Below are 27304 nucleotides of genomic sequence, written 5' to 3'. Positions count from 1 at the left end.
AATACTTATTGGAACTAATTTGGAAATAAATTCTTTAAAAATCAAACAATGTGATTTTCTGTTTTTTTTTTTTTTTTTTTTTTTTCCCCCTCATTCTGTCTCTCATGGTTGAGGTTTACCCATGTTGACAATTACAGGCCTCTCTAATCTTTTCAAGTAGGAGAACTTGCACAGTTGGTGGTTGACTAAATGCTTATTTGCCCCACTGTATATTATCAAAATTCCTGGCAACTAGCAGTATGTTTAATGCTGGTAAGGCATGTTGCATTGTTGCTTCGTCAACAAAGACTATATCGAAAATATTTCGTTGATGAACAATATTTTTAAGGACGAAAATGTGCTATAGCTTCCGTCAAATGTTCACAATGTGTGACCTTTTCTGCTTGAATGTGTAGTTAGCCTGCATTGTAGCAGTGTTGTGTCGCTCATGTGACGTGCTGCACCCGCCCCAACTCACCGGTGTCCTCTCTAAGCTCCAGGCTTTCTTGTCTTGAAACATGGTAAGATTTGTTTTCTTATCTTGGCAAGAGAGAATATGCAATGTTGCTTTAGCCTTTAAAGGTTTGTGCTTAGTGATTATCACACACTCAATGTAACTTGGAGTGTTAGTAATGCATTCGCGTTCTCGTTAGCATTAGCATTTAGCGTGGTGAGCGTCATCTTAAACACTGGTAATTTTTATGTATTTTTTTTTCCATACAGTCCGTGGCATCCAACAATGTACTGTTTTCCTGCTGAGTGTGTATTATCATCACTAAGTTGCCATTGTCCTTGCAGACGCTACAATATGTGCTCGCCTGTCAATGTTTGTTCCAAATTGTTGGAAACCTTTATCTATTTACTTATTTTTGGGCATGGGACACAAGTGCAGGTGTGATCAACCTGTTGCTGGCAACCATCGATGAGAGTGTCTAGTGATAAAGGCCGAAACACCCATGACTAGTTGGAACACTGCTGGTGATGTGTCTCAAATTTACACCTTTCCCATCACGGAGACACAGCTCCCAAGCCACTCTCGACATCAAGGCTAACCTCATGTAAATACCATCTATTGGCACAATGGGCAGAATAACACCATGTCCAGTGTTTATGATTCTTTCGAATAAAACTTAAATTTAAGAGACGAAAATAATTTGACTATCCGCAACTAAAGCTCTATAATATGCCATATTTTTCCTGTAAATTATTGTTGGAATGGAAAGATAAGACACAAGACGGATATATACATTCAACATACTGTACATATGTACTGTATTTGTTAATTATAACAATAAATCAACAAGATGGCATTAACAATATTAAAATTCTGTTAAAGCGATCCATGGATAGAAAGACTTGTAATTCTTAAAAGATTGTTAGTACAAGTTATAGAAATTTTATATTAAAACCCCTCTTAATGTTTTCGTTTTAATAAAATTTGTAAAATTTTCAATCAAAAAATGAACTAGTAGCTCGCCATTGTTGGTGTCAATAACTACACGATGCTCACGGTGCTTAAACCCATAAAGTCAGTCGCACCAAAGCCCCAGCAGAGGGAGACAAAAAACACAAGTAACAAGTGGGTATGACACTGTGCTGTCATTTTAATCTGAGCGGGGCATGTGCGTTATTTGTGTCAAATATTTTAACGTGATTAATTGAAAAAATTAATTACCGCCCGTTAACGCGATAATTTTGACAGCCCTAATATTTAAAACCCCTCTTAATGTTTTCGTTTTAATAAAATTTGTAAAATTTTCAATCAAAAAATAAACTAGTAGCTCGCCAATGTTGATGTCAATAATTACACGATGCTCAAGGTGCTTAAACCCATAAAATCAGTTGCACCAAAGCGCCAGCAGAGGGAGACAAAAAACACAAGTAACAAGTGGGTATGACACTGTGCTGTCATTTTAATCTGTTTTAGCAGGGCATGTGCGTTAATTGCGTCAAATATTTTAACGTGATTAATTTTAAAAAATAACTACTGCCCGTTAACGCGATAATTTTGACAGCACTATTATTAATATGACTAAGCATTTTCGTACAAAAGACTAAGATGAAAAATAGAAGAGATGCCAAAAACAACACTGGTATGTTGGCTCACAAACTTCAGCAGTACATGGAGCCTTATATTCCAATTACCATGCGACCAGATTCTTAAATGAAATTGCTTTGTAACACCCCTGAATTGGAATAATAAGGCAGAAATAGAATGAAACAGGGGCAGTGCATTCCTTTTGCCAATCCGTCTAGAAAGTGTTATACGCTTTATGGGAACTGTCGGGCTGCGTCATTTCTACGTACTCTGTGTTCTGTGTTGACATATAGCAATGAGTAGTGACGCTTGGTACAATCTTATAAACATGGCGGATGCAAAGCAGAGCTGGTCTACGAAGAATGGTGTTGCACCAGGTGTTGATTAATAAATGTGCATAAATGTTCAGAGCTACAATCTATAGAGACAAATGACCAGCAGCTTGATGCATTCAGTCATTTTTACTCTGAACTGCCCATGTCACACATCTGTTAAAAAGCTGTATTGATGAAACTGAGTGACATATGGTATAGAATATACCAGAATGGAATACTGGTAGATCACAATACACACAGATATATGGGGGGGTCTACATGTAAACCGAGCTAGTGAACAGCATGCAATACCTGGAGAAAGCAAGCAGATGGCCATCAGCAGCACATGTTCCTCCTCGTGCAGGTTGAGCTTCTTGAGGCCCACCTGGAACTTAACCAATGGCTCCAGCAGCTCCAGAGTGTGGCCAGCTATAGCACAGACACAACGGTAACATCTATTTAAACCATATCTGGCATATTTCGATTATTTTCACCCTGCATATTCTGTGGAGATGCCAATATGTACCATTTATTTTTGACTGGTATGTTTTACTGCACTGCACAATATCACAGTGGTATCGCACCTAGGACTATTTGGACCCTCTTAAATGTACGTAGTCTCGAAAGTAGAGTGATCCCTCGTTTTTCGCTGTTTTTGGGGACCAGAACCCGCTGCAATAAGTGAAAAACCACAAGATCACGGTGGAGGACTGGTTGTCACGTCAGTCTTAGGTTACAGGTCAAGGGTTCAAATCAGGGCTCCAGCCTTTCTGTGTGGAGTTTGCATGTTCTCCCCCTGCCTCCATGGGTTTTTCTAGGTCATCTGGTTTCCTCCAATGTTCCAAAACATGTATTATGGTTTAATTGGTAACTCTACAGGTATGAATGTGAAAGTGAATGGTTGTTCTGGGTGTAAACCAGGGGTCCCCAACCTTTTTTGCACCACGGACCAGGCGTTATTTGGGTCTTTTTTTCACGGACCGGTTTTCTGACAAATTTTGCAACCCATCAAAAATTGCAACGATGCAGTTCTGCGCATGCGCGTAACGTTAAACATAGCCGCAAAATGCGCAAATGCGGCGATTACAAAGTAAACACTACTAACTTTCTTGAAAGAAAGGAATATTAACTTAGGTTTGATCATGGAAGGACTTGTAGAAAAGTTCTCCTCAGATACATCCTGCCATGTAAGCTGCACACAACTGCACACCGCTCTCACCATTAACGATTTAGCCTTGTCGTTAAACAGAAGCCCGCTTCACAAAGACGATGTTGGAAATTGTAGCAAGGTTTTCAATGCTCTTGTAGCGATGTCAGGATATTCCAGAATGTCTTTAATCCAGAACCTCGGTAGAGTTGTTGTCTCAAATGTACGTTTAATAAGGTCGCCGTCATTTGCGATCTCTACAAGTTGATCTTCCTGTTGCACAGACATGCTCGAATCACTCGATTTATTCACAAACGGGTCACGAATCCACTACTTCGCAGTTCGTGGGTCTTCGAGGTTGTAGGCTCGTCAGGTGCCCTTTTCGCCGTAAAAAATATCTCCAAAGACGTCGGTTTTTCAGTCATCTTCGCTCGTGTTGGGGCTAATTATTTCCAGGAACAAATGTGCTGCGCCCGCGGCCTAGCAATACGTTATTATCGAGGACAAGCGCACATAGATATATTATATACACAAACAAGATGTACTGCTAGCAGTCCAATCAATGGATTTCTATGACGACATTCTAATCTATCCCATAGTATTATATCTAGAATAGACAGGGATATTGGTGTGTTAAGCAGGGGCACAGGGTTAATTCGGCCAGAATGCGGTCGTTATTAAATTATTATTTCTGTGCGGCCCGGTAGCAAATGTGCCGCGGACCGCAGATGGGGACCCCTGGTGTACACTGCTTCCTGCCCCAGAATTAGGACAAGGTAGAAGCAGTACGGAGAATGCATGGCTGATACATGAACTCTGATGCTGCTGACGATGCTACAGGTTGTTCTGCAAATGGCATCAGTTCCTTGAGGCTCCCAAGTAAGTCACATATTTACAAAAAAAAAAAGTCAAGTGGCAAAGACAAATAACAGTCGTGTGATACCAATTACATATGTTGTAATATTTAAACTGACCTTTAGTGACATCACTGATCTGGTACTTAAAGTCAGGCGCACCACAGCTCCAGGACATGTCTTCCAGGTTGAAACTCTGATTTGACCGCAGCATGATCACCTCAATGGCACTTGACTTTAGCAAGGCGATCTGATCCTCTGCCGTCAGCTCTCTGCAAGAAAGATGTTTACATTTTACCATATGGCAAATTGGAACTGTTCAAGTTGAAGCAGAACAATTATTCCACATGTAACCACACATCTTACTCTCGAGCTTAATTAAAAATACAGTGGTGCCTTGCAGGCATGAAAATGGGTCAGGGGTTAAAAAGGTGAGAAAGGTGTGGAGGAAATATGTTCCGGCGTTCTGCCAAAATGTCCTCTGTCGGCGAAACGTCCTACATGTGGCGAATTTGACCATTTTAATTTTTCACATAAGGCTTAATATTCGAGGTATCGGGGGTTTAATTAGTTGAAGGAGTTGATTTCAACCACCATTGACTCGCGCTAGCTTAGCATCTCCGGAGCCCTGAAACTAACAAATAACTGGCAAACTGCACAGAATTTGTTCAAATCAACTCCAACGACTAATTAAACCCCGGCTAACTCAAAGATTAAAGCAGTAATGTGAAGTAATTTCTTCACATGCCAAATAGGGTCACAAGTAAAGTAATTAAACATTGTCCAAAAAAATAAAGCATAAAAAAATAATTTATATGTTGTATATTTGACAAAATAATCGCGTTTCCGAAGTTCGAGCCTGAAAGGGGACGAACCCGGAAGTGATACGTCACACCGGGAACGCGATGGCACCTCCGTACATACGGCCGCCATACAAAGCCCTTCAGACAGCGATATAAGCGATAGATCAAGCGCAAGGGAGGAGATCCAAGTTTTTGAAGAGTTGGAGGAAGAAGAGGAGATTGGAATTTCATGTTATTAGCCAGACGCTAATCAGGATGCAAACAATGTGCCTAGACTTCCTGACATGGAATGGATACAAGACCCATCGAGATTAGAACATTGGTAAGATATAGGCTGTTATTATTTTCATGATTTGAAGATGCAGATATTTGCACATAATTTTATGTTTTTGTCTATCTGATGACATTGTTAAAAAAAAAAAAAATCAGACTTCATGTTCATTTTGGCAGATCCGGCAGCTCCCGTGCATATAAAATAATAATATAGAAACGTTGGGGGGAAAGAAGGAGATGAGTCCTTGTTATATCTTGACCGAGTGACCCACACGACACCTTTATTGGCTTTTACAACTTTACTCAACGTCTTGCCAAGTGACTCTGAACAAGTTTTCTCTTTTAGTGAAGGAGTAAGGCACAAACAATAACACATCTAAATGACATGCGTACACTCTACTGGTGAACTCCCGTATTACAACTAAATAAAATCCATTATATCACAGTCGCCGATGGCTTTCTCCACTTTATTGTGGCAACAATAAGAAAACAAAGTGGCGTCTAATGGCGTGAGGAAATGTAGTTTTTTCACACAAGCAAACAGATTACAAAGCACCACTTCAGTGTTGTCCCGAGACTACATTTCCCATGATTCACTGCGTGGCCTGGGCGCTCGCTGATTCCAGACATTAAAAGCAACACTTGTCACCTGTCAGCGGCTCTCGCGAAGCGGCGAAACACAAACTAGAAGGCTTCAAAGCGATCACCGTGAAAGAAACGGTGAACCGTACAAATGCAATGCAATGCTTGAAGCATGAAGGTGGAAATACGTAATACAAATACAAATAAATAAAAAATAAATGTGCACAAACTCACCGGCGGTGTGTGTCTCTTACTACAACGTGACCGTGAATTACCGCGACGCCGACCCGCTTATGTGCACATCCACACCCCTTTCCCGATTGACAGTGGATTAACCCTTTCGGACAAGATCGTAGATGACGCACAATTTAAACGCGCTTAACCTAGCGAACGCCACAACAACTATGATCGGGAATAGCCTCGGTTAACGTCGCTAGCTTATACTGTTCATTCCACAACAGTTGGCAGCTCTGCTTTGACAAAAGTCATCAGTCATCTATCCAAAAATCACACTTACTTTTTGGCAAATCCTTGATCATAAGCAGACCAGTTAAGGAAGCAGGCATCTTCGAAGGGTTTGCAGCAGAGAACACTACTAGATGATGGCATGAAATTCATTCGCTTCGTGCGAATGAAAGATGTCCATTTACGTGCCCTGCTATCCTTTGGCCACTCATACAACTGTTCGTTTGAGTGAAAACAAAACATCGCCACACACCACCGTGGCATCTTACCGAGAAGCAATGCAACAAACAATACTGCTCTGTGGCGGACTTCCCTCGCACTTCCCGGTGTGACGTAATTTCCGAAGATTGCCGAAGAAAAGCATTTTGGTTGTCAAGGGCGTTGCTATGGGTTAAACAAAGAATCTGGAAGGGTTGCGTTAAAAAAAATCATGAAATTATGCTTATAATTGTTTAGCCATTGATATTATTCAAAAACATGGTTGGCCAACCTTAGTTCACATTTCCCCTTTAATCCTAATGTAAAAAATTCTGAACTTCCCCTTCAAAATAAAGACAATTGAACATGGCCATTAAAATGTTGTCTATAAAAGTTTTAGAGCAATAAAACAAACAACAAAAATGAATGAAATGAACAAGAATCCTTCAAAGTACTTCATAATGGGTCCAAATTATTTTTCGAACAGATCATGTGACTATAGCACCTTAGAGACAGCCGTTTGCATTGCTTAGCCAAAACTACAGCTGAGGAGGCAAAATGGATATCTAGAATTTCTTTAAACCTAAGCTTTCAAAACCTTCAACAACAACTGAGCTTGAACCGAGGATTGAGCACGAGCAGTATCAAAAAGTCCTGGCTGTCGTGTTACCTGTTGTGCTGTAATTCCAAGTGGTGCCTGAATTGGATGCTTATAGCGGTCGACAGTCTTTTTGAACCAGCGCAAAGTTCGCAGCGCACGGAGACATTTTGGTCATCTTTATTGGACAAAAATGTGAAGTAATGGCTGTGTTTCCAGTGTGCAAATGCAGCCATTTGTAGTATATCTCCTGCCTATTTCATTGCATCCTGGCGAGGTAGCAAGGCTATGTTGTTTGGCTGCAAACTCCCAGCGCTCACGGCTCACGAATCATGGTAATACACGTGACCCGTTTTTTTCCTATCCCCGATTAGAAAATGTGACATGTGATGTCACTCCCATGACTACAGTATTCTTCATTCTACATACATTATGGGGCAATAACAAAATAGTAACACACAGGCATCAAGGAAAGTAATTTTAATCAGATTACTGATTTAGAAAAATGAACGCGTTAGATTGTTTTTTACTGAAAGACAGTAATCAGATTACAGTTACGCATTACTCACATAATGCTTTACTGACAGCACTGCTTTTATATTACCGTTAAATACACAAGCTTGACGCTACCTTAACGGGAGCTATTTTTTCACCGGACGCTCTGGCAGTGTTCAACGCAAGTTGCAACGAACGGCAGTAACTTTGTCATACCGTAAAATATGAAAACGATCTATTACTCACCAAATTTAATATGCTGGCAAATGCATTCATCTAAAAAAAATTGGGAGTGAGACCTCACCTCGTCCAGCGAACGTGAATTTGTGCTTAGGACAAGATCATCTGTCGCTATTAGCGATCTTTGAAGCTCTTTTTTTTCCTCCCCGCATACATACTTGTTTCTCTCTCAGCGGCTGTGATTAACTTCAATGAAGTTGCTCTCCTAGTTAAGCCTTGTCTATCATTCGTCTTTGTAAGTTTTTAGTAACTTTGTGTATTGAATTTAAAAAGGAAAATGTGTGTTTTGTTTTTGGCGAACTTTTTCATGAAGCTAAACTGTTGAAGCTACTTACACGGGGAAAAATACGATTGTACAACGTTTTAAAAGTATTCATTTGGTATATTTCAGTTACCACGATTTAAGAGATCAATAAATTGAAGAATTTACGCCTTGTGTTTGGAGTGTTTGTTTTTGGGTTTGCTGGAATAGCGTCACTGACACACGCAGCATCAAACAGGGGAAGAGGTAAGCGCTGCCGCGCCAAGCCACTTCTGGCTGCATTTTCGACACATGAAAAATAGCGAATACGTACTACTGTATGACGGAAAATTTTAGTGGTTTTGTAGCCGCGACGTTTTCATAGCATGGTAAACCGTGAAGGCAACCGGCACATGCCTACAACCGACCCCCCACCCCCCTTAATAAATTTCTCCTCGGATCCACACGATTCACGTAGGTCATCCTTTTTGACTTCAAAACGGCGAATTTCGCCGAAAGGTGAGAGATTGTCATGCCTGGCCTTGAGATACATGCTTAATTTATTCCATTACCGGTCATGAGTTACTTTATGCGGGTTTCGTACCAAGTCACAATTTTCGTACTGCGACAACACTGACAACAATGCTTGTTAACTTGCTTAATAGTAATTCATAGCAATTACTCTCGTCGTGTAAATCTTGCAAGATGGCACAAACATGACGCGTTCATGTGACGCTTCAAGCCTCGCCAGTAAAACCCTGCCTCTAACAAAGTTATTGTAAGTGTAAAGGAATGGAAATGAAATGTGGACATAGGAGGATCCTTCCACTCCAGGCTTATGCTAGGAAAGCATAGGTGAACAAACATTCCAAAGGTAATCCAACCACATCCATCACTTTTAGCCAATGGCAATGACAACTTTCAAGAAATACAGGCCCTAGCTCGTTTTAGCCCTGACTTTAGGGCGACCCCAAATTGTGACATTTCATCCTGTCAACACACTGGTTTGTAAAGTGTGACAAGGGGCAACTATTTTAATCGATACGGTTGCGAAATTAAGAAGGCCTCTTGTCTCAAAGACGGTCTATAGGCACTAAAGTGGAAAAACCTTTGGGGTCACAGTACTGACACTAAAGGGTGCGTGAACTGTGAATTTCCGTTATGAACGGGACAGCTTGGGACATGATGTGCATTTAAGGTTTGTCGTCCGATTACTCGATTAATCAAACTAACTGCCGTATTTTGTAAGTCGCACCTGGGTATAAGTCGCACCTGCCAAAAGGGAAATAAAAGGGGGAAAAAAACATATGTAAGTCGCATCGGAGTATAAGCCGCATTTTGGGGCAAATTTATTTGATAAATCCAACACCAAGGACAGACGTCATCTTGAAAGGCAATTTAAAATAAAATTAGAATAGAGAACAACGGGATGAATAAGTGTACAGTGTGCTAATGTTACATGATACATTAGCAACTACTTGCAGCTTGTAATCTGCAGAATATGATTTTCTTTTCAGTGCCATTTTGTTCAGCCCTTCTCAGTTGTTTTTTGTTCTTTTAAGTTACCACCAATGTTGAAACACAGGCCTTGAGCGTCCTTTTGCGGTTTAACGTGAAAATAACATGTGATATGATATAATAATGTGTTAATAATTTTACACATCGCTCTAGAGTAGAGATAAACCGGCTGGGCCTATTATCAGCGTCGATATTTGAAGATTTGACGTTTATCAAGATTGGCCTTTTTTTAAAATCTTCAATTTAGTGCCCATTTGTTGTCCTCCCATCGCGGATGACGCGGAGATGATCATTTTTTACAGAGCTCGTCTCCCGCGTTGTAGGCTGGCACCTACCAACTCAATGCCAACCGAGAATGAGTATATAAAAATTTGTAGAGGGAAATTAAACCCCAAAAAGTGACCTGCGTGGTACCCGATCTCTAAGCCAATTCTTGACAGCAGTTTTCACTTCATTGTCATTGCCATATTGGTTGCCCTGGAGTCCTTCTTTCATTGGACCAAAGAGGTGGTAGTCTGACGGTGCCAAATCAGGAGAATTTGGCGGATGTGGTATCACAGTCCATCCAAGGGAAGTGATGACCTCCATAGTCCTGATGCTTGTGTGAGGACGTGCATTGTCATGCTGGAGGAGCACGTTTGCCATGTCTAAGTTGGGCCGAACACGTCAAATTCTTGCATTGACCTTCTTTAGAGTCTCAATGTACACCTCCACAAACCAAATCCAGAAACCCTAACCCTCAGAGGGGTTTCTTCCTCTGCAACAAGGAATTTGATTACAGCTCTTTGTTTCTGACGAGCTTCAAGAGGGGCAGCCATTTTGAAAGCTAGTTTAAACTTTAAAAATCTGAAAATAAGAAAAGCACACATAACAATCGCAAAAAGGTGTCTCCTATCATGTTTGTGCCAAATATGAACAAGATTGGTAAAATCCTGTATGAGCAATGCACTTGAGTGCATTACTTTTTGAATGCCCCTCGTATTTTCTAATGCTGATTTCTAAAGAATGGAAAAAGATATGAACTAACTTTTTTTTCCTGCTAAAAGAAAAGAGTCTACTCTTTCTTTGGTGGGTTCCATGGTCATATAGCAATAGAACAGAATTTTCTGTGGGCCTTACAAAATCAGTCAAAATCCAGTAAAACAGCTGGGAGTGAATGAGTTAAAAGGAACAATGCATCATGAATGTGCAAAGTGACATACATTTGGAATTTTTGTACGTATGACGTTTTCTGGATTGAGCGTACGCCATGTTTCAGTAGCTATTTTATGTAATGTGAAATTTTTCAATGTTACCACCGTACTACACACCTGATCTCATCTAGTGATTTTTTTTTTTTTCTTTTTAAATTGGCTGTTAGTTTAGCTGACAGCAAATGAAGCATGCGACTGACCGGAGACCGTATAGTTACCTGAAGCCAGGGATCATCTTAGCAAAGCCAATGACTTTCTGAATGCTGTAAGAGACCAGGTCTGCCAAATGTGGAAGCATTGAGAAGCTGGATGCTTCTTCCTCACTGGAGTCAGGGCTGCTACCCTGATCGTGGTACATCATCATCAAGTTGCTCAAGTTCATTTTGGTGTCGACTGATTCTGTAAGAAAAAGGACCCAAAAAAAATACCTTGATAAGATAATAATATCTATAAATAAAAGTACTTCAAACTAAGTGACTGGACAGAAAAACACGAGTAACTTTGAGCAGAATAGAAGCTTGGATGACAGCTTTGAAAACACAAAGCCCTTCAACATCACTGGGGTTATTTTCAGTCATTTGCTGGCACTGCATGGAGGCCATGTGACCGTGCCTCTCGTTGTTTGCAGTGCATTAGTGACCAATGTATTAATGAACCCGTGTTTACAAGCAGGCGTAACATGTCTGCAGGATACGAGTCCTTCAAAGAACTTCCTCAGTATTCCAAGTAAAACAGTACAAACAACTTATATAAGCCAATTAAAGAAGGGAAAAACAGCTGACTTAAGTTCATTATGAATAGTACTCTTTTACCTTCTTTTCTAAATAGATTCGGTTACTTTAAGTTAACCTTTTTTAAAATGGCGCTTCCAAGCAGATTTATGGAGCCTTTTAATCGACATTTGCTTCTAAGGGCAACTGTGTGTGGAGGTCTGTTTAAATTATTTCATCCAGCAGCCAATGTTGATCTTGAGGGACGTTTGCAGAGAGTGAGCTTCTCACCCGGGGAGTGACTGAAGGAATCAGAGGAGGCGTCTGATAGAGAGTGGAGGGACGCGGCTCTGCTGGCACTGCGCGTCACTGGCCCCTCGCGCACAGGAGGCTATATATGGAGGAAGGGAGAGAAAGCATTAGGAGTGGGAACCTCTTGGTACCTCACGATACGGTTTGCGATACAAAGCTCACGATAATGATGATGTGACGATATGGCGATACAACGATTATCGATACATTGGTCAGGAAATCATTCTAGGATATTCTACAAACAACTAATGAACAGAAAAACAAGCTTCTGCTGTGAATTAGAATGAGTTTATCACTTGTAGACGTCCAATCCATTTGAACTGGGAGGGTGGCAGCGAATGAACATTCGTTCATTCGCTGCCATCCCTCCCACTTCAAACGGATTAAACGTCTATGGCCATCAGTGACAGCCAATGCCAGACAATAAGGTAATTTTGGGCCATTTAAGGTCATTTACTAGGGGTGTAACGGTACACAAAAATCTCGGTTCGGTACGTACCTCGGTTTTGAGGTCACGGTTCGGTTCATTTTCGATACAGTAAGAAAACAAAATGCAAAATATAAATGTGCTAGTTGTTTATTACACACTTTTGTGCGTTCAACAATAGGAACATTAGCCTATACAAAGCTAGAATTCTGCTCAAAAAGTAGCGTGTATTTAAAGATAATAATCCGACAACAATTTGCCTTTCAGACCCCGCGTATTGGTCAGCTTTCTTTCTGAAAGAAATAAGAAAAAAAGTCCTGTGCTAAAGAGAAAAGCAATCCCAATGACAAAGATTTTAACATGTATTTTACAAATGAAGTGCCACAATGAAACATTTTTTTTTTCTTATGAACGGTTTTCAAAAGCTTTATTGGTGGATTTTCTCACGTTAAAGCGCCACACAGAAATTAATAAATTTAATTGTGTAAGCAGGATCTGTGTATTATTCTTATTATTTAGTAACAGGTGTTTTAGTTCATTTCAATGTATTTTATTTAAATGGGCTATTATTTATTTTATTATGTGTTTATATTTTACAAATGTGATGCAGTATTCATTTATATTGTATATTTTATGTTGTGTAACTTTAGTTCCTATGTGAATATTAGTTCCTACTTATTTTGTTGTGGTAGGAGGGTTTTGTATTGAACACGCGGCTTTGTTGGTTATTATTATAGCAGAGAAGACGGCAGTAAATCAACAAAGACAAGTCAACTGAGCCCCGATCTACCACTCAGGAGGTCTGATGGACTCAAAAAGTGGGTTACGAATGCATATTAGTTTGAAAATCGACCGGATCCACCGTATTTTTACACAAGTGACTCCCGGTCTGCCCAACTCTAGCTACCGGTAGTAGTATTGACGCAGGAGGGTCATGTCTCGCGTCAAATAATAAACTGCCGTTCTTTTCGCGTGCGTCGTGTTGAGCCGCTTCTGGGATGCGTCTAACACGCGGCCGCATTGCGACTGGTGTGCATTGGCTGATTGACTTTAACGCCCGCGTTTCACTGCGTTGTCGCGGCGGCCACGTTGTCGCGCCGTTGACGTTTCTGGGTTATATACTGTCCTACTGTGTTGGTCCTCATTATAGGAGAGAAGACGGAGTATATATAATCTACACAAAGAAACTGTAACCCGATCGACTCACAGCCTCGAAAAGTAAGGGTTACATTATGTCAGAAAATCATTCGGGACACCTCTGTTCCGAACCGAGCACCCCGTACCGAAACGGTTCAATACAAATACATGTACTGTTACACCCTTATCATTTACCTGTTGATTTTCAGTTACTTCCTGTTGATTTTGGGTTATTTTATGGGTCGATTCCTGTTTATTTTGAGAACAGGAAGTGACCTGGGAATCACCCGAATCAATAGGCAGTGACTCAAACTCAACAGGAAATGACCTGTAAATGCCTCAAAATGAATAGCAAGTGACCTGTAAATGCCTTGAAAATTGGACAGAATGACTGTAAATGCTCTTGTTTCGAATGAACAAACGTTTCCAGTCTAAATGATTGGGCGTCGAGCACCATCAATGCAGCCTTATACTGTAGTTAACTGAGACACAATTATGGTGGAAGATTTTGGTAGCAACCTGTTGGTTCCCCCCTTTTTAAAAAAAACAAAAAAAAAACAGTGACACCTTTTTAAAGCGATATCTCGATTCTTGGCAGGAGCATATCGATAATCTTTTGGGATACAAAGTATCACGATATATCACCATTTTGATATATTGTCACACCCCTAGAAAGCATGGTGAAATATTACCGATTTGTCAGTGACAAACCTCAGGAAAATACAGTGCTGCTGATGCTCGTCAAGTCTACAATAACGGCGGGGTTATATAGCATCCGTCACAGATGAGATGTGTCGATTACACGTCAGACTCATGCATGCATGCATCACCTACAACAGGGGTCTCCAACCTATTCCACATAGGGCCACAGTCAGTGGCGCCTCCAGAAATTTTTCAAGGGGGCCAATTAAAATCTTGGTGGCACACCAAAACTAAAAGCCATAACTTCAGGTTTTTATTATGTTGTTGTAGTAAACAGGCCAGTAGAAAACTGTCAGAAATACTTCAGGACACGCCTACTGATACAGTCTTTCACAAAAGTGAGTACACCCCTCGCATTTCTGCAGATATTTAAGTATATCTTTCATGGGACAACACTGACAAAATGACACTTTGACACAATGAAAAATAGTCTGTGTGCAGCTTATATAATAGAGTTAATTTATTTTCCCCTCAAAATAACTCAAAATATAGCCATTAATATCTAAACCCCTGGCAAAAAAGTGAGTACACCCCTTAGAAACTACATCCCTTAATGTCCAAATTGAGTACTGCTTGTCATTCTCCCTCCAAAATTCAATTCCATTATATTATATTTGCATAGCCCTATATCAAAACAGGTTTGTCTTAGAGGGCTTTACAGAGTCATTTTGATACACAGTCAGATACAGTAGATCAGGGGTCCCCAAACTATGGAACGCGGGCCGGATACGGCCCGCCTCCACATTTGGTCCGGCCCCCTGAACAAAACCAGAGAGCATTTGGGGGATGGCGTGGCTCAGTGGTAAAGTAGTTGTCCCCCAACCCAGAGGTTGTGGGTTCGATTCTGTGCCCTGATGAACTTGCCTAAGTATCCTTGAGCAAGATACTGAACCCCACATTGCTCCTGGTGCTGCGTCACCAGTAGGTAGATGACGATGTAGTGTAAAGCGCTTTGAGCGCCTTAAGGTGGAAAGCGCTATACAAGTATAACACCATTTAACATTTTGATTTTTTTTTTTTTCCCTTTCAATCGTGTTATTCATTTTCTGGCTTTTTTTTCTGTGAAGAACCCAGAGAGGGTTATTTGGTTATTATCTATTTAATTAACAATGTTATTATTATTTTTATTATTTTCTATTATATTATTATTTTTATTCTATTTACTTACGTTCCGTGAAGAATCCAGAAAAGGTTATTTGATTGTGGCTTTCTGAAAAAAAATACATTTTTACATTTCGCCACCCTGCAATCGTCACACTTTTTCTTTTACAAACGGACCCCGGCCCCTCATCAGAGAAGGGGAACAGTTATGTGGCCCTCACAGGAAAAAGTTTGGGGACCCCTGCTGTAGATGAATGAGATGACTTCAAGTCCTGGGCATCCCTCATCCTTAGACCCTCCATGGCGGCAAGGAAATACTCAAAAAAAAAAACCCATGGGAAAAGAGAAACCTTGGGGAGAACCACAGATCTAAATCAAAATGTCATGTGACTCTTTAGTGTTGGTAGGTCCAGGTGTGCATAGGGAGCAGGTGTGTTCAAATTTGCAGTGCTGGTCACTGAAAGTTCCAACATGGCACCACATGGCAAAGAACTCTCTGAGGATCTATTGGTGCGCTACATGAAGATGGCCAAGGCTACAAAAAGATTGTCAACACCCTGAAACTGAGCTGCAGCACAGTGGCTAAGATCATCCAGCATTTTAAAAGAGCAGGGTCCACTCAGAACAGGCCTCGGGTTGGTCGTCCAAAGAAGCAGCATTTAAAGCATTAACAAGGCCAGTTTACTCTGCTTTGCTCTGGCTGACAAGTCATTACAATGTGAGGACTTTGCCCAGATGATGGCTTGGTTGTCTCGTAAATCGGCTTGGTTGTCTCGTAAATCTAGAGTTCCAGATAAGGTGCTTCAAGTCCATTTATCAGTCAAGAATTTGAGTCAAGCCGGAAGGGTGCCTTTATCTTCAATTACCCCCCATCAAAGACTTTATTATTTACTTCTCTGTGTTTGCAATGCTTCCTTGTATCCATCCCATTAATGTGCGTTTTTAATGGGTTTTATTCATATTTATGAGGAATATATTATTTCAGATTATGGGATTTTGATATAAATATTAAACTCAAAAGTCAAATTGCCACTGTGACTCTCAGGTACAGTATGCTATGGGATCCCTAGCTTCTGAAATCACCCTTCTCTCAAGCTCAGGTATGCTCATCCCCAAATTTACTGTCATATGTGTTAAAAAAAAAAAAAAAAAAGGTATTTAATATCTCTCCACAGCAATAAGACAGCGTTTTTTGCATTGAAATAAGACTGAAAAAGAGGGGGTCGTCTTATATTCGCGGTCTAGACATTATACCCGTTCACGACGCTAAATGGCGCCAGATATCATTGAACCGATGTTCTGTCATGACAGATCTCAGCTACTCTAAAGTTTAACCAGTTTGCATTGTTTTATTGCAATGTTTTTCCTTATTCAGATTTGTTTCAAGACTACAGTTAGACTTCACTTTGATGGTTAATGGAGTTATTGCAATTTTGTTGTTTGGTTTATTTACATTTAAAAAATCAGAAGCCATTCATTTACGAATGTGATTGCACTTTAGTTTACATATTTAAATGTTCAGATATTAAGATTTGAATGAGGCAAAACATGCTTTTTCTCTCAAATATATCGTTATAATCAGTTGTTTCAGATGTACTGTGATTATTTCCTGTATGAAAATTAATTTGGTGTTCAAAAACCCCCTTTTTTTTCCCAAACTTGAGTCTTGAAAAAGAGGGGGCTGTCTTATAATCAGGGCCGTCTTATATTCGGGCCAATACTGTAAATTCATATTGGAATGAAAATATACTTTTTCCCACGCTGCCTAAGTACTGGTAAACGTCTACCAAAAGTCAGTAGAGGTGTGCAGGCAGTCACAAAGTAGCGTCTAAGAACAACATGAACAGCCCCAAGGCCTGTTTCACAAAATAACTCGCGCTGATGGAAGTTATTTTCAAAGAATGTTTTTGAAGTGATCATTTTAGAAATCAATTCCTGAATATTAATTAAGATTTCTCAATTATAGTATTGAGAAATTGATATGATCAGTGTCTTTATACTGTGAATATCATTTGTTCATAAAAATAATATTAATGTGACAAAACAAGATTATAACAGGTAGTTTGACCTAATTTGGTATTTTCGGTTTATATAAAACTGTTTCACCAGTAAAGTTTTGTGTATTTACTGTGGTACATGGCAGAAGCAAACCCTACTAGTGACGTAGATGTTGGTATTAGGGCTGCAGCTATCTAATATTTTAGTAATCGACTGAAAATTCTATCGATTAATCGGACAAAACATTTTTTTTTAGGTAAAGAGCAATTATAGATATAGATGAGAAAACAAGACATTTCATCTAATATTGAACCATTTTCAGTCAATCAATGTCTTTATTTTCGATGTACATTGTTGAAAACAGCCAACAACCTAATTCCATCTCAAATGTGACTGAAAAAGGACTAATTCACTGCTTTCACTTAAAAAAACTTTTAGATCTTATGAAAAATATATATGTATATTTCTTACCTAAAAATGTCATTACGCTTGATAAAACATATCACTTAAAAGTTAGGCGTTTTTCCCACATGTTTCAATTGAATTTCCACTTGCGTCAAGCTATAAGTTCGAGTTATGTTTTAATTTGGTCTAAACTGTAAGTCCTGATAGGATTTTGAGTTTTTGCAGTGTTCAAAATGAATTAAATAAAGCCTGTATGTAAGAGTTAGCCACGCATCGACAGTGGTCATAATTAGTGATGCACGATAATGCATTTTTCAGCCGATACCGATAACCGATAATTTCCTCCTCGTTCCAACCGATAACCGATAATGTCAAGCCGATAATTTTATTTAAGATTTATGTAAAATTTTAAAGTATACACAAGAGAAAATATTGCTGTGCAAAAATAATATTGCTCTTTTTTTTTCAACATCAAATGTGAACAAGTAGTAGTAGTAGTAAATTCCAACATCTAAATAAAGACAGATTGTCTGACATTGTGTAATGGTAAACTTTTGGCAACAATTACTTACAGAGTAAATACATAAGTTGCACAAAAATGGCTTTAAAAGTATGCCATTCCTAAAGTATAACATTACTACACAGCAAAAACACAGCTCCTTAAGACTAGTTAAGGTCCCTTGTTTTCAGTGTAAATCTATTGGAAATAAGTTAAATTAACTGCCAGCACTTCAAGTATATTTCACTCAGATTTCTTGAAGAAAAATGGCCAGCTGAAAATAAGATTAACAGCCTTATTTTAAGCAATAAATTATTATACATAATCCTAAAAAAACAAAAACAAAAACTTGTCAGAAATGCAATATTTAGTTCAAGTAAGTGGAATAATCTGGCGCATTCAACTAGTCTTCAACACTCAAACAAGATGGGGAAAATTATTTGACTGGATTTAAGAAGAATGATCTGATTAAGACGTCATAAATTTAAAGCGTACTGAATGCATTACTGACTGGATGACTTCTTTGTGTCGTTTAGTGCATGTTACAATTATCAACTAACCACTGTGCCGTCATGATAAACATGGTTTGTTGACATCACCTGTGTAAATGTCCGTGGTAAAACTGATGTGATCGGCATGTCTTTCACGAAGAATCGTGGTCGTATAAACTGCGTTATTTTTTCATCCAGGGGTTTGGCTATCGGGTCATTTCGGGAATTTCCTCCCGCCTGTGCCCTTCAGTCCGCCCGGCTGCCAAATTAGCACCCGCGCCAGGCATCTGTCTTGAACTGGAGTGGCGGCGGCAGCTAAGTTCGTACCGTATATCCGCCCGCCCCGGCCGGCTTGCTGCGGCGCATTCGGTGCATGGCTAAGCTCTCATGCTCTACCCGCCTAGGGTGAGGCGGCGGCGGCCTGCCGGACCGGCGGGCTCCGTCGGAAGACAGCTACTTGTCAACTATCGATCTCGTGAGGTGTTTAGCCATAGATGGGAGTTTACCACTCGCTTTGGGCTGCATTCCCAAACACCCCGACTCCGGGAGGACCACAGCGTCTCTGTATCGTCACAAGCCCCGTAGCTTCCTTTATAGTTTATTTGTTAACAATAGCTTTAGCATTCGTGCTAGCAGCAGCATATTCGTTCCAAAAATCATTGTGATGCAGTTTTAAATGGCTGCTGGGTTAGTGCTAGTGGTGTTCAATGAGGACGCTTTCTTTAGGCCTTGAGGAACTGTTTTGTAGATGGCGAGAGCGTCGTTTATTTCATTTCACACACGGGAAAAGCAACGCACGCTAGTGAGAGCGCCTCAACACTGATGTGTAACACCGCCTCCTCTATGGCTACGTTCATACTACAGGTCTTAATGCACGAATCCGATTTTTTCGTGTTTTTCCGACTCGAGTGAGGCATTAACTTGACGGTTTGAACGTGACAAGTCGCATAGAACTGGACCATTTCAAATCCGATCTGGGTCACTTTCGTATGTGGTTCAAATCCGATCTGGGCCACATTTTTCCAGACTGTCGCGGCGGTCTGTACTGTCCACTCTCCCAAATCGGATTTCATGCAGCAATTACGTCATCAAATACCGAGAGAGACGCTTACCGTAGCGGTGCCGCTGTGCGTTATTAGCGCCTAGCTTGCAGTACACACGGCATTTGGGGAACGGCTGGGCTTGACAACAGTCATAAAAAATAAAAACGGGTTGAGGATAAGCCTGAGAATGCTCAGTTTTCTCTCTGCTCCAAGTGAGCAATATTTCAACATTGCCTACACGGCCGAGGTCGGGGCAAACTGCCCGTATGTGTGTGTGACATGCACGGACCGTGCGTGCATGCTATCGATCCATATAAACTTTGAATATCAGCCTAAACGGGGATTATTTATGTCTGTTATTTGTGTCCTCCTTTTGAAAAGCAAAATACGATATCCCTGGAATGACGGATGACGTGTGTCATTTGTTTTGATGCTTCTGCGCATGCGGGTCGTCTTGTTCAGCGCGTGTCGGACTGCGAATTAGTGCGCATGCGTAATACTTGAATGGTCTCAATGGACAAAGGCAATCTGAACGGGCACGCCAAAAAAACCGATATGACAAAAAATCGGATTCGTGCATTAAGACCTGTAGTATGAACGTAGCCTATGACGCCGTACTCCTAAACCCCTCCTCCCACAGGGGCTTCAGAGAGGGGAGGGGTTGAGCAGGCGGCAGTGAAGAAGTGGAGAAAACTGCTTGGTTGCGCACATTTGGAGGCTAAATCAAGTATATAATTATCGGATTGCATTATCGGTTGATTTTTTTATTATCTGTATTATCTGTGTGACGTCATAATTGCCATTATCGGCCGATAATTATCGGCAGCCGATATTATCGTGTATCTTTAGTCATAATGAATAGAAACCTAGCCCTCCGCAGGAATAACGTTACGTGAGCGAGTCACAGTAACATTAGTCTTATTTATGAACGCTGAGAAGTGTACTGCTCTAAGATGGCGGCCGTTTTATTAACGCCGCCAAGTCGGTCATTTCGCATCTAGTTCTACGTACATGTGATATCTATGACACGCATCAGACGCTACTTGCTACCACTGTAGCGACATGCGGGAGTAGTTTTTAGCAACGTCGGCGCAGTTTGTAATGGCTGTAGGCTGCAGTAAGTTTTTTTTTTTTTTATTGCTTCTTCCTCTATGCACGTGATGTCAGCGCGTTGTCCCGCATTAAAAGTAGTCCGGGCAAAACGTGATGCTTAGAGCTGACAAAATTAAACGATTCCTCGAGGTGAATAAAATTACTCGGATAAGTTTTTAAACTCGAGTTATTCGAGTTGCTCGAGTATTCGTTTCAGCTCTAGTTGGTATTAGATCTGAAACGATTACTCGAATAATTTGAGCAACTCGATTTTAAAAATTAATCGAGGAGTTTTCATTTTGCCAGCTCTAAGCAAAACGTTTTGCCCGGACAACACCCAATGCGGCACAACGCGCTGACGTCACGTGCGTACAGGAAGAAGACAGAGGTGGCGAATATATTTGATTTCAACCATGCATGAATATAGAGGTAACGACGAAGAAGCCGACGAAAAAGAAGACAGAGGCACCAAGAAGAAGCAGAAAATGTCAAAACTGTGGGAGCATTTCAAGCTGAACATCAAGGGGAACACTGTTTCATGTATTCACTGTAAGACATATCTTGCATACCACTACAGCACGTCTTCAACGCTGCAGCTCTATCAAAGACACCTTGTTTGCTCCAAGAGCGGAGAAGTGATACTCGAGAAAAGGTAAAATTATGTTAACGTAGTGCAAATAGGACACTTGGCCCAGCTTCGAGATACTAATTTTACTCAATATATTTTAAGTGTGCCTACTCTGTGTGGATAGAAAAATTCAGTTTTATACAAAAAAAAATATTTATATAAATTATGTTCTATATGAAAATACTTTTTTTACTCACTCGAATTGAATTGAATTATAAATCCCGGCCGGACGCTACGGTGAGGAAGTGAAAAGTGGACTTGTCCGGGCAAAAGAGGACGTTTGGTCACCTTATGCTAACAAAGTTAGCCCTACGGAAGGCTAGGTTTCTATGAATTTTGACCAGTGTCGATGCGTTACTAACATGTCTTTCATTCAAGCTTTACTTGATCCGTAAGAACACCGCGCTGTAGAGTGACGAGGGTGTAAAATAAAAACATAATAAATCTAACTGTCAATTTTAGCTCAGTAGTCATTGATGGATAAGAAGCCAAGAAGCGCTGGTGCTAAATGTGCTTGAATACAGCAGGTGTCATGCATTTATTTTGTACACCGCTAAAACTCAAAACCTTATCAGGACTTACAATTTAGACTAAACTTACTAAACTAGAACTTAAAATTAAGCTTGACACAAATGGAAATTCAATTGCAAAACACCTAACTTTTAAGTGATGGGTTTTATCAAGCGTAATGAAATTTGTAGGTAAGAAATAAGATGTTTTATTAGATCTTGTTTTTGTTTTTTGAGTGACAGCAGTGAATTTGTTTTTTTTTTCTAGTCACATCTGAGATTTTAACAATGTACATCTAAAATAAAGACATTGTTTAAAAATGGTTCATTATTAAGTGAAATGTCTTGTTTTCTCATGTATATTTATAATTGCTCTGTAACTAAACTGTTTTATCCGATTACTCCATTAATAGCGTATCGCACGAATGCTATTTTTAGACCATGACGTTGCATCGTAAAGCGGAAGTGGGACATTATAGACCCACCCTCGCATAGAAACAATGTTATTTCTGCTACTTTTCTCTGGTAATCTTTCAAAAATGAACATGCCGATCACACATTGCTTTTTTGGAACTTGTAGAAACGACTCTAGACATTTCCACATATGAAGCATGTTTTCTTTCCCGAAACCAAAAACTCTGAGGAAAAAAATGTGAATTATTAATCAACTTGCGCGGACGTTAAAGCCAGCTAGGTGAAGCCAGGGTAAAGCCATTCACATTTCATAAACAGTAAAAATTTTGTTGGGTTGTCAACTTGCCATGCTCCTTCAGAGGACAAAGAGGTAAGCCATGATATTTTTAACTTATTTTTTAGCGTGGCGTTGTGCCTTGCTGCTTCTGTCTGACCATGAATGACCTGAAAAGAATTAAAATGATATCTGACTGCCACTGTTACCTTTTCTGTTTAAAAAAAAAAAAAAAAAAAAAAAACGTTAGTAAGGGGGAAGTGTAAATAAATGATAGAATTAAGATGAGTTATTAGTGAAAAAAACTTAAGTGTTCGTTGGCTCTCAACGAGTAGCATTTGCGATCGCTACACAAAAATATCAATGTACCGTACTGGCCCGAATATAATAAAGTGTTTTTTGCATTGAAATAAGACTGAAAAAGTGGGGGTCGTCTTATATTTGCGGTCTAGACGTTATACCCATTCACGACACTAGATGGCGCCAGATATCATTGAAGCGATGTTCTGTCATGACAGATCTCAGCTATTCTAAAGTTTAACCAGTTTGCATTGTTTTATTGCAATGTTTTTCCTTATTCAGATTTGTTTCAAGACTACAGTTAGACTTCACTTTGATGGTTAATGGAGTTATTGCAATTTTGTTGTTTGGTTTATTTACATTTAAGTTTAACCAGTTTGCATGAATGTTTTTCCTTATTCAGATTTGTTTCAAGACTACAGTTACAGTTAGACTTCACTTTGATGGCTAATGCAGTTATTGCAATTTTGTTGTTTTATCACAATAGATAGCTTTATTTACATTTCAAAAACCAGAAGCCATTTATTTACGAATGTGATTGCACTTTAGTTTACATATTTAAATATTCTGATATTAAGATTTGAATGAGGCAAAACAACATGCTTTTTCTCTCAAATACATTGTTATAATCAGTTGTTTCAGATGTACTGTAATTATTTTCTGTATGAAAATTAATTTGGTGTTCAAAGTCTTTTTTCAAACTTGAGTCTTGAAAAAGAGGGGGCTGTCTTCAGGGCCGTCTTATATTCGGGCAAATACGGTGGTTCCCCAAAAGAAAGGTCAGAGTCGTAAGACAACCAGAGGATATAATATATAAGATAGACAGGGCATGTGGTGGTAAAGGACAGATTGTTGAAACAGGAGAATGTCATTGTCAGTCGCGTAAGAAAAAGGTGTCGATAAAAAAAGCTAAGGCTCCGCTTCGGTCGGCTCGTTTTTTTCCCCCCGTCTTTTTCAGCCCTCAACACTAAAGCCATCTCTTTAACTCAGTACTTCTCAAATAGTTGGGCGCGTCCCCCCAGGGGGGCGCAGAGCGATGCCAGGGGTGGCGCGTGTGACCTCGGGGAACATGCTTTTTTTTTTTTTTTTTTTTGCCGTACTAGAATAAAGTGTACTTGCACATCCACTCAGTGGGTGGCAGTGACGCTGTCCTCTCCTCATTTTCAGAGTGCACGCAGTATTTTTGAACTAAGCAAGAGGACAGAAAAGCGATATGAAGAGCTGTGCGCCGTTTTCGAAAGCCGCTTTCCGGCCAGACTCATGCAGCGACCCGCCGTCTTCTCCGGTTCTCAGGGGTCCGCCCGAGAAGTGCCATTTTCGGCTTGGGATCGTCATGACGACCGCCCTCACCTACGGTTCTCCCTCGGCCACCGAGAATGCGCTTTTTTTCGGGCCTTTTGCCTTTTGGCTTTGACTTTTCATACCGTGGGAGATGAGGAAAGACCAATGTTAACCGTGTCTAAAAATGATTATAGCGGACAGCCAAATCAATTAAGACGCCACTTAAAGACATTAGCCGGAAAAGGGTGGAGTGCCCTCTCCGGGTCGGGGATGAGATCCTGCCCCAAGTGGAGGAGTTCAAGTATCTTGGGGTCTTGTTCAGGGAGCGGAGCGGGAGATTGACAGGCGGATCGGTGCAGCGTCTGCAGTGATGCGGACTCTGCACCGGTCCGTTGTGGTGAAGAAGGAGCTGAGCCAAAAGGCGAAGCTCTCGATTTACCGGTCGATCTACGTTCCTACCCTCACCTATGGTCACGAGCTGTGGGTCGTGACCGAAAGAACAAGATCCCGGATACAAGCGGCCGAAATGAGTTTCCTCCGCAGGGTGTCCGGGCTCTCCCTTAGAGATAGGGTGAGAAGCTCGGTCATCCGGGAGGGGCTTGGTGTCGAGCCGCTACTCCTCCGCGTTGAGAGGAGCCAGTTGAGGTGGCTCGGGCATTTGGTTCGGATGCCTCCTGGACGCCTCCCTGGAAAGGTGTTCCGGGCATGTCCCACCGGCAGGAGGCCCCGGGGTCGACCCAGGACACGCTGGAGACACTATGTCGCTCGGCTGGCCTGGGAACGCCTTGGAATCCCGCCGGAGAAGCTGGCTGAAGTGGCTGGGGAGAGGGAAGTCTGGGCTTCCCTGCTAAAGCTGCTAGCCCGCGACCCGACCCCGGACTAAGCGGAAGATAATGGATGGATGGATGGATTAAAGACATTAGACCTCAATCTCATTGATAATCCGCTTGATTGTTTTTCAGCGAAAACGTGCCGAATATTGCCAACAATTGTCCCGCTTTGTCAGTGTTATATCAGTAAACCGGTGAGCACTGTTAGCATGCTCAGTGCAAAATACCCCCACACCAATGCAAAGGACTAAGGAGGTGGTACTGTGAGCAGCGAAAATAAAAACTGTCCTTCTGTCCAAAGACACTTTTTCCCCCTTCTTCTATTCAGTTTTGCTTTTTAGGTCAAATTTTTTGGCATATTGTCCTCATGAGTTAAGGTTTCTAATCAATTTGAATTAGTTACTGTTTACCGATTTTATTACATTTTTCAGTATCCAATGGTCAAAAATGTACCTTGAGTGTGTTTTGAGTTTGGATGTGACTTTTTTTTTTTAATTCAGGCAACAAAACAAAGTTAATAAAATTATACTTTATTATAATTTGATCTATGTTACTTTTTTTCTTTAATAGGAAAAAAGGACACAATGTTAGGCAGAGGTGTACTTATAATAGTCATATTATAGACAAATGATACGATTTACAGTGGCGGCAGAGTTTAGGGCAGCGTGAAACATTTACGTCTTCTTTGGGGGGGCGTAACAGTAAATAATTGAGAAGCACTGCTTTAACTGAACATTTTTATGTCCTTCCATATCTTTACCTGTGAATTTGGCACCAGGGACATCGTTTTCGGACAGAATTGGTAGGTTTAGCTCTGTAAACATCTCCTTTGTACGCGATTTCCATTCATTTCCTATTGGGGACAAACGGTAGCGTGTCCCCCCCTTAGCCACATTAGCTAACGTCATGAATATTAATGAGTGGAAGTGACGTGTAGCGTGCGGTACCCCATTGATAGAAAAAAAAAAAAAAAAAACATTCGATAGCTGCAGCCCTAGTTGGTGTATTGCATAACGTGACACAAACCCTGAAGCGGCAGAAGTCAGAGTAGGAGTCGTCGAATGTTTTGTGGTGCGCCTCCACCAGTGTGGCGATGACTTGACTCTGTTCGTCAGTCAGTCGAGGACGCCGTGCCTCTCTCTCCGCTTCGCGTTGGGCCTCTTCATCCTTTCGCCGCTGAATGAGGTCCTTCTTCCTCTGCACTTCCTCGTCTGTCAGGATGACTATGGTGGGGGAGAGAATGAAGAAACAGTCGCTTGTTTATACGTTTTTGTTATTTTTTTCAGACAGTTGACTAATCTATAGGAAGAAGGTCATCATGTCTTTGCGTGACGTATTTTGTATTGTGATGACAGCTATGTCAATATAGCACTGGGCGGGGGTGTTGTTGTTCTCTGGAGGAAGAGAATGGGAGGGGACCAGTCCACATGGGGACCCCTGCTGCACTGAACAACTGAGAACATTGTCTTTGTTCTGTGGGCTCCTTGTTGTTCCAGCCACTGAATTAGCTCTCAGAGAGCCAGAGAGAGCCAGAGTCAGTGAGCTGGCTGTCAATAACATGTTGCTGTGGGGTTTTTTTGTTTTGTTTTTCAAAACACAACAAATCAGACATATAGGCCTAAGGGCAGAGTTAAATAGGATCCCTGACAGATCAGATGAGTCTGTTAACTGTTAGACGTGTGCATGAGTCGTCCACAGGACGTAAAGGCAACAGCTGTGTAGAACTGTTTAGCGCACGAGATATTATCGACATTTCAGACGACATGACCACGACACATTCAATAAGATCGGTGGTGTAAAGGAACACCCACATTGCATTAACAGTTTGTTATTGGCAGTGTATTAGATTGCATGCTAAACATTGTTCTCTAAATGCCCTCCCTGGAGAGAGAAATATCGCTTGTCGGCAATGCTCTTTCATTTGCGTTATTGAACGTGTGACAATTAAACAAATCTGTTATTAAAATTCCTGTCTGCCACGAGCTCACCCGCACTTTTCCGCTTTGTCACAAATTGTCTCTCAAATGCATGCATCCATATTTACAGGTGTGTCTTCAAGCGGCATCATTTAGGCAGATTTAATATAATTAGGGCTGCAGCTATCGATTATTTTAGTAGTCGATTAATCGACAAACCATTGGTTCAAGAAATCAAGTAATCAAAAAATTAAAAATTAAAATTAAATTACCTGACCTGAGTCTCAAACGGTATAA

General features: G+C 40.7%; 1 protein-coding gene across 3 annotated transcripts in view; it reads right to left on the bottom strand.

Moving 5' to 3' along the window:
• LOC130921213 (vitamin D3 receptor B) overlaps nucleotides 1–27304 on the bottom strand; it is a 110772-nt gene that overhangs the window by 12131 nt on the left and 71337 nt on the right. For all 3 annotated transcript variants that reach the window (XM_057844847.1, XM_057844848.1, XM_057844849.1), the window contains exons 5-9: nucleotides 26118–26314; nucleotides 11940–12039; nucleotides 11157–11337; nucleotides 4453–4604; nucleotides 2644–2760 (exon numbers count right to left, since the gene is read on the bottom strand). In XM_057844847.1, coding sequence (XP_057700830.1) covers nucleotides 2644–2760; nucleotides 4453–4604; nucleotides 11157–11337; nucleotides 11940–12039; nucleotides 26118–26314 — 747 coding nt within the window. The remainder of the gene's footprint in view (nucleotides 1–2643; nucleotides 2761–4452; nucleotides 4605–11156; nucleotides 11338–11939; nucleotides 12040–26117; nucleotides 26315–27304) is intronic.

Source organism: Corythoichthys intestinalis, chromosome 9, assembly GCF_030265065.1.
Source record: "Corythoichthys intestinalis isolate RoL2023-P3 chromosome 9, ASM3026506v1, whole genome shotgun sequence".
Lineage (NCBI taxonomy): Eukaryota > Metazoa > Chordata > Actinopteri > Syngnathiformes > Syngnathidae > Corythoichthys > Corythoichthys intestinalis.
The sequence above is the reverse complement of the archived record's forward strand: the minus strand, read 5'-3'. Positions and strand labels throughout refer to the sequence as shown.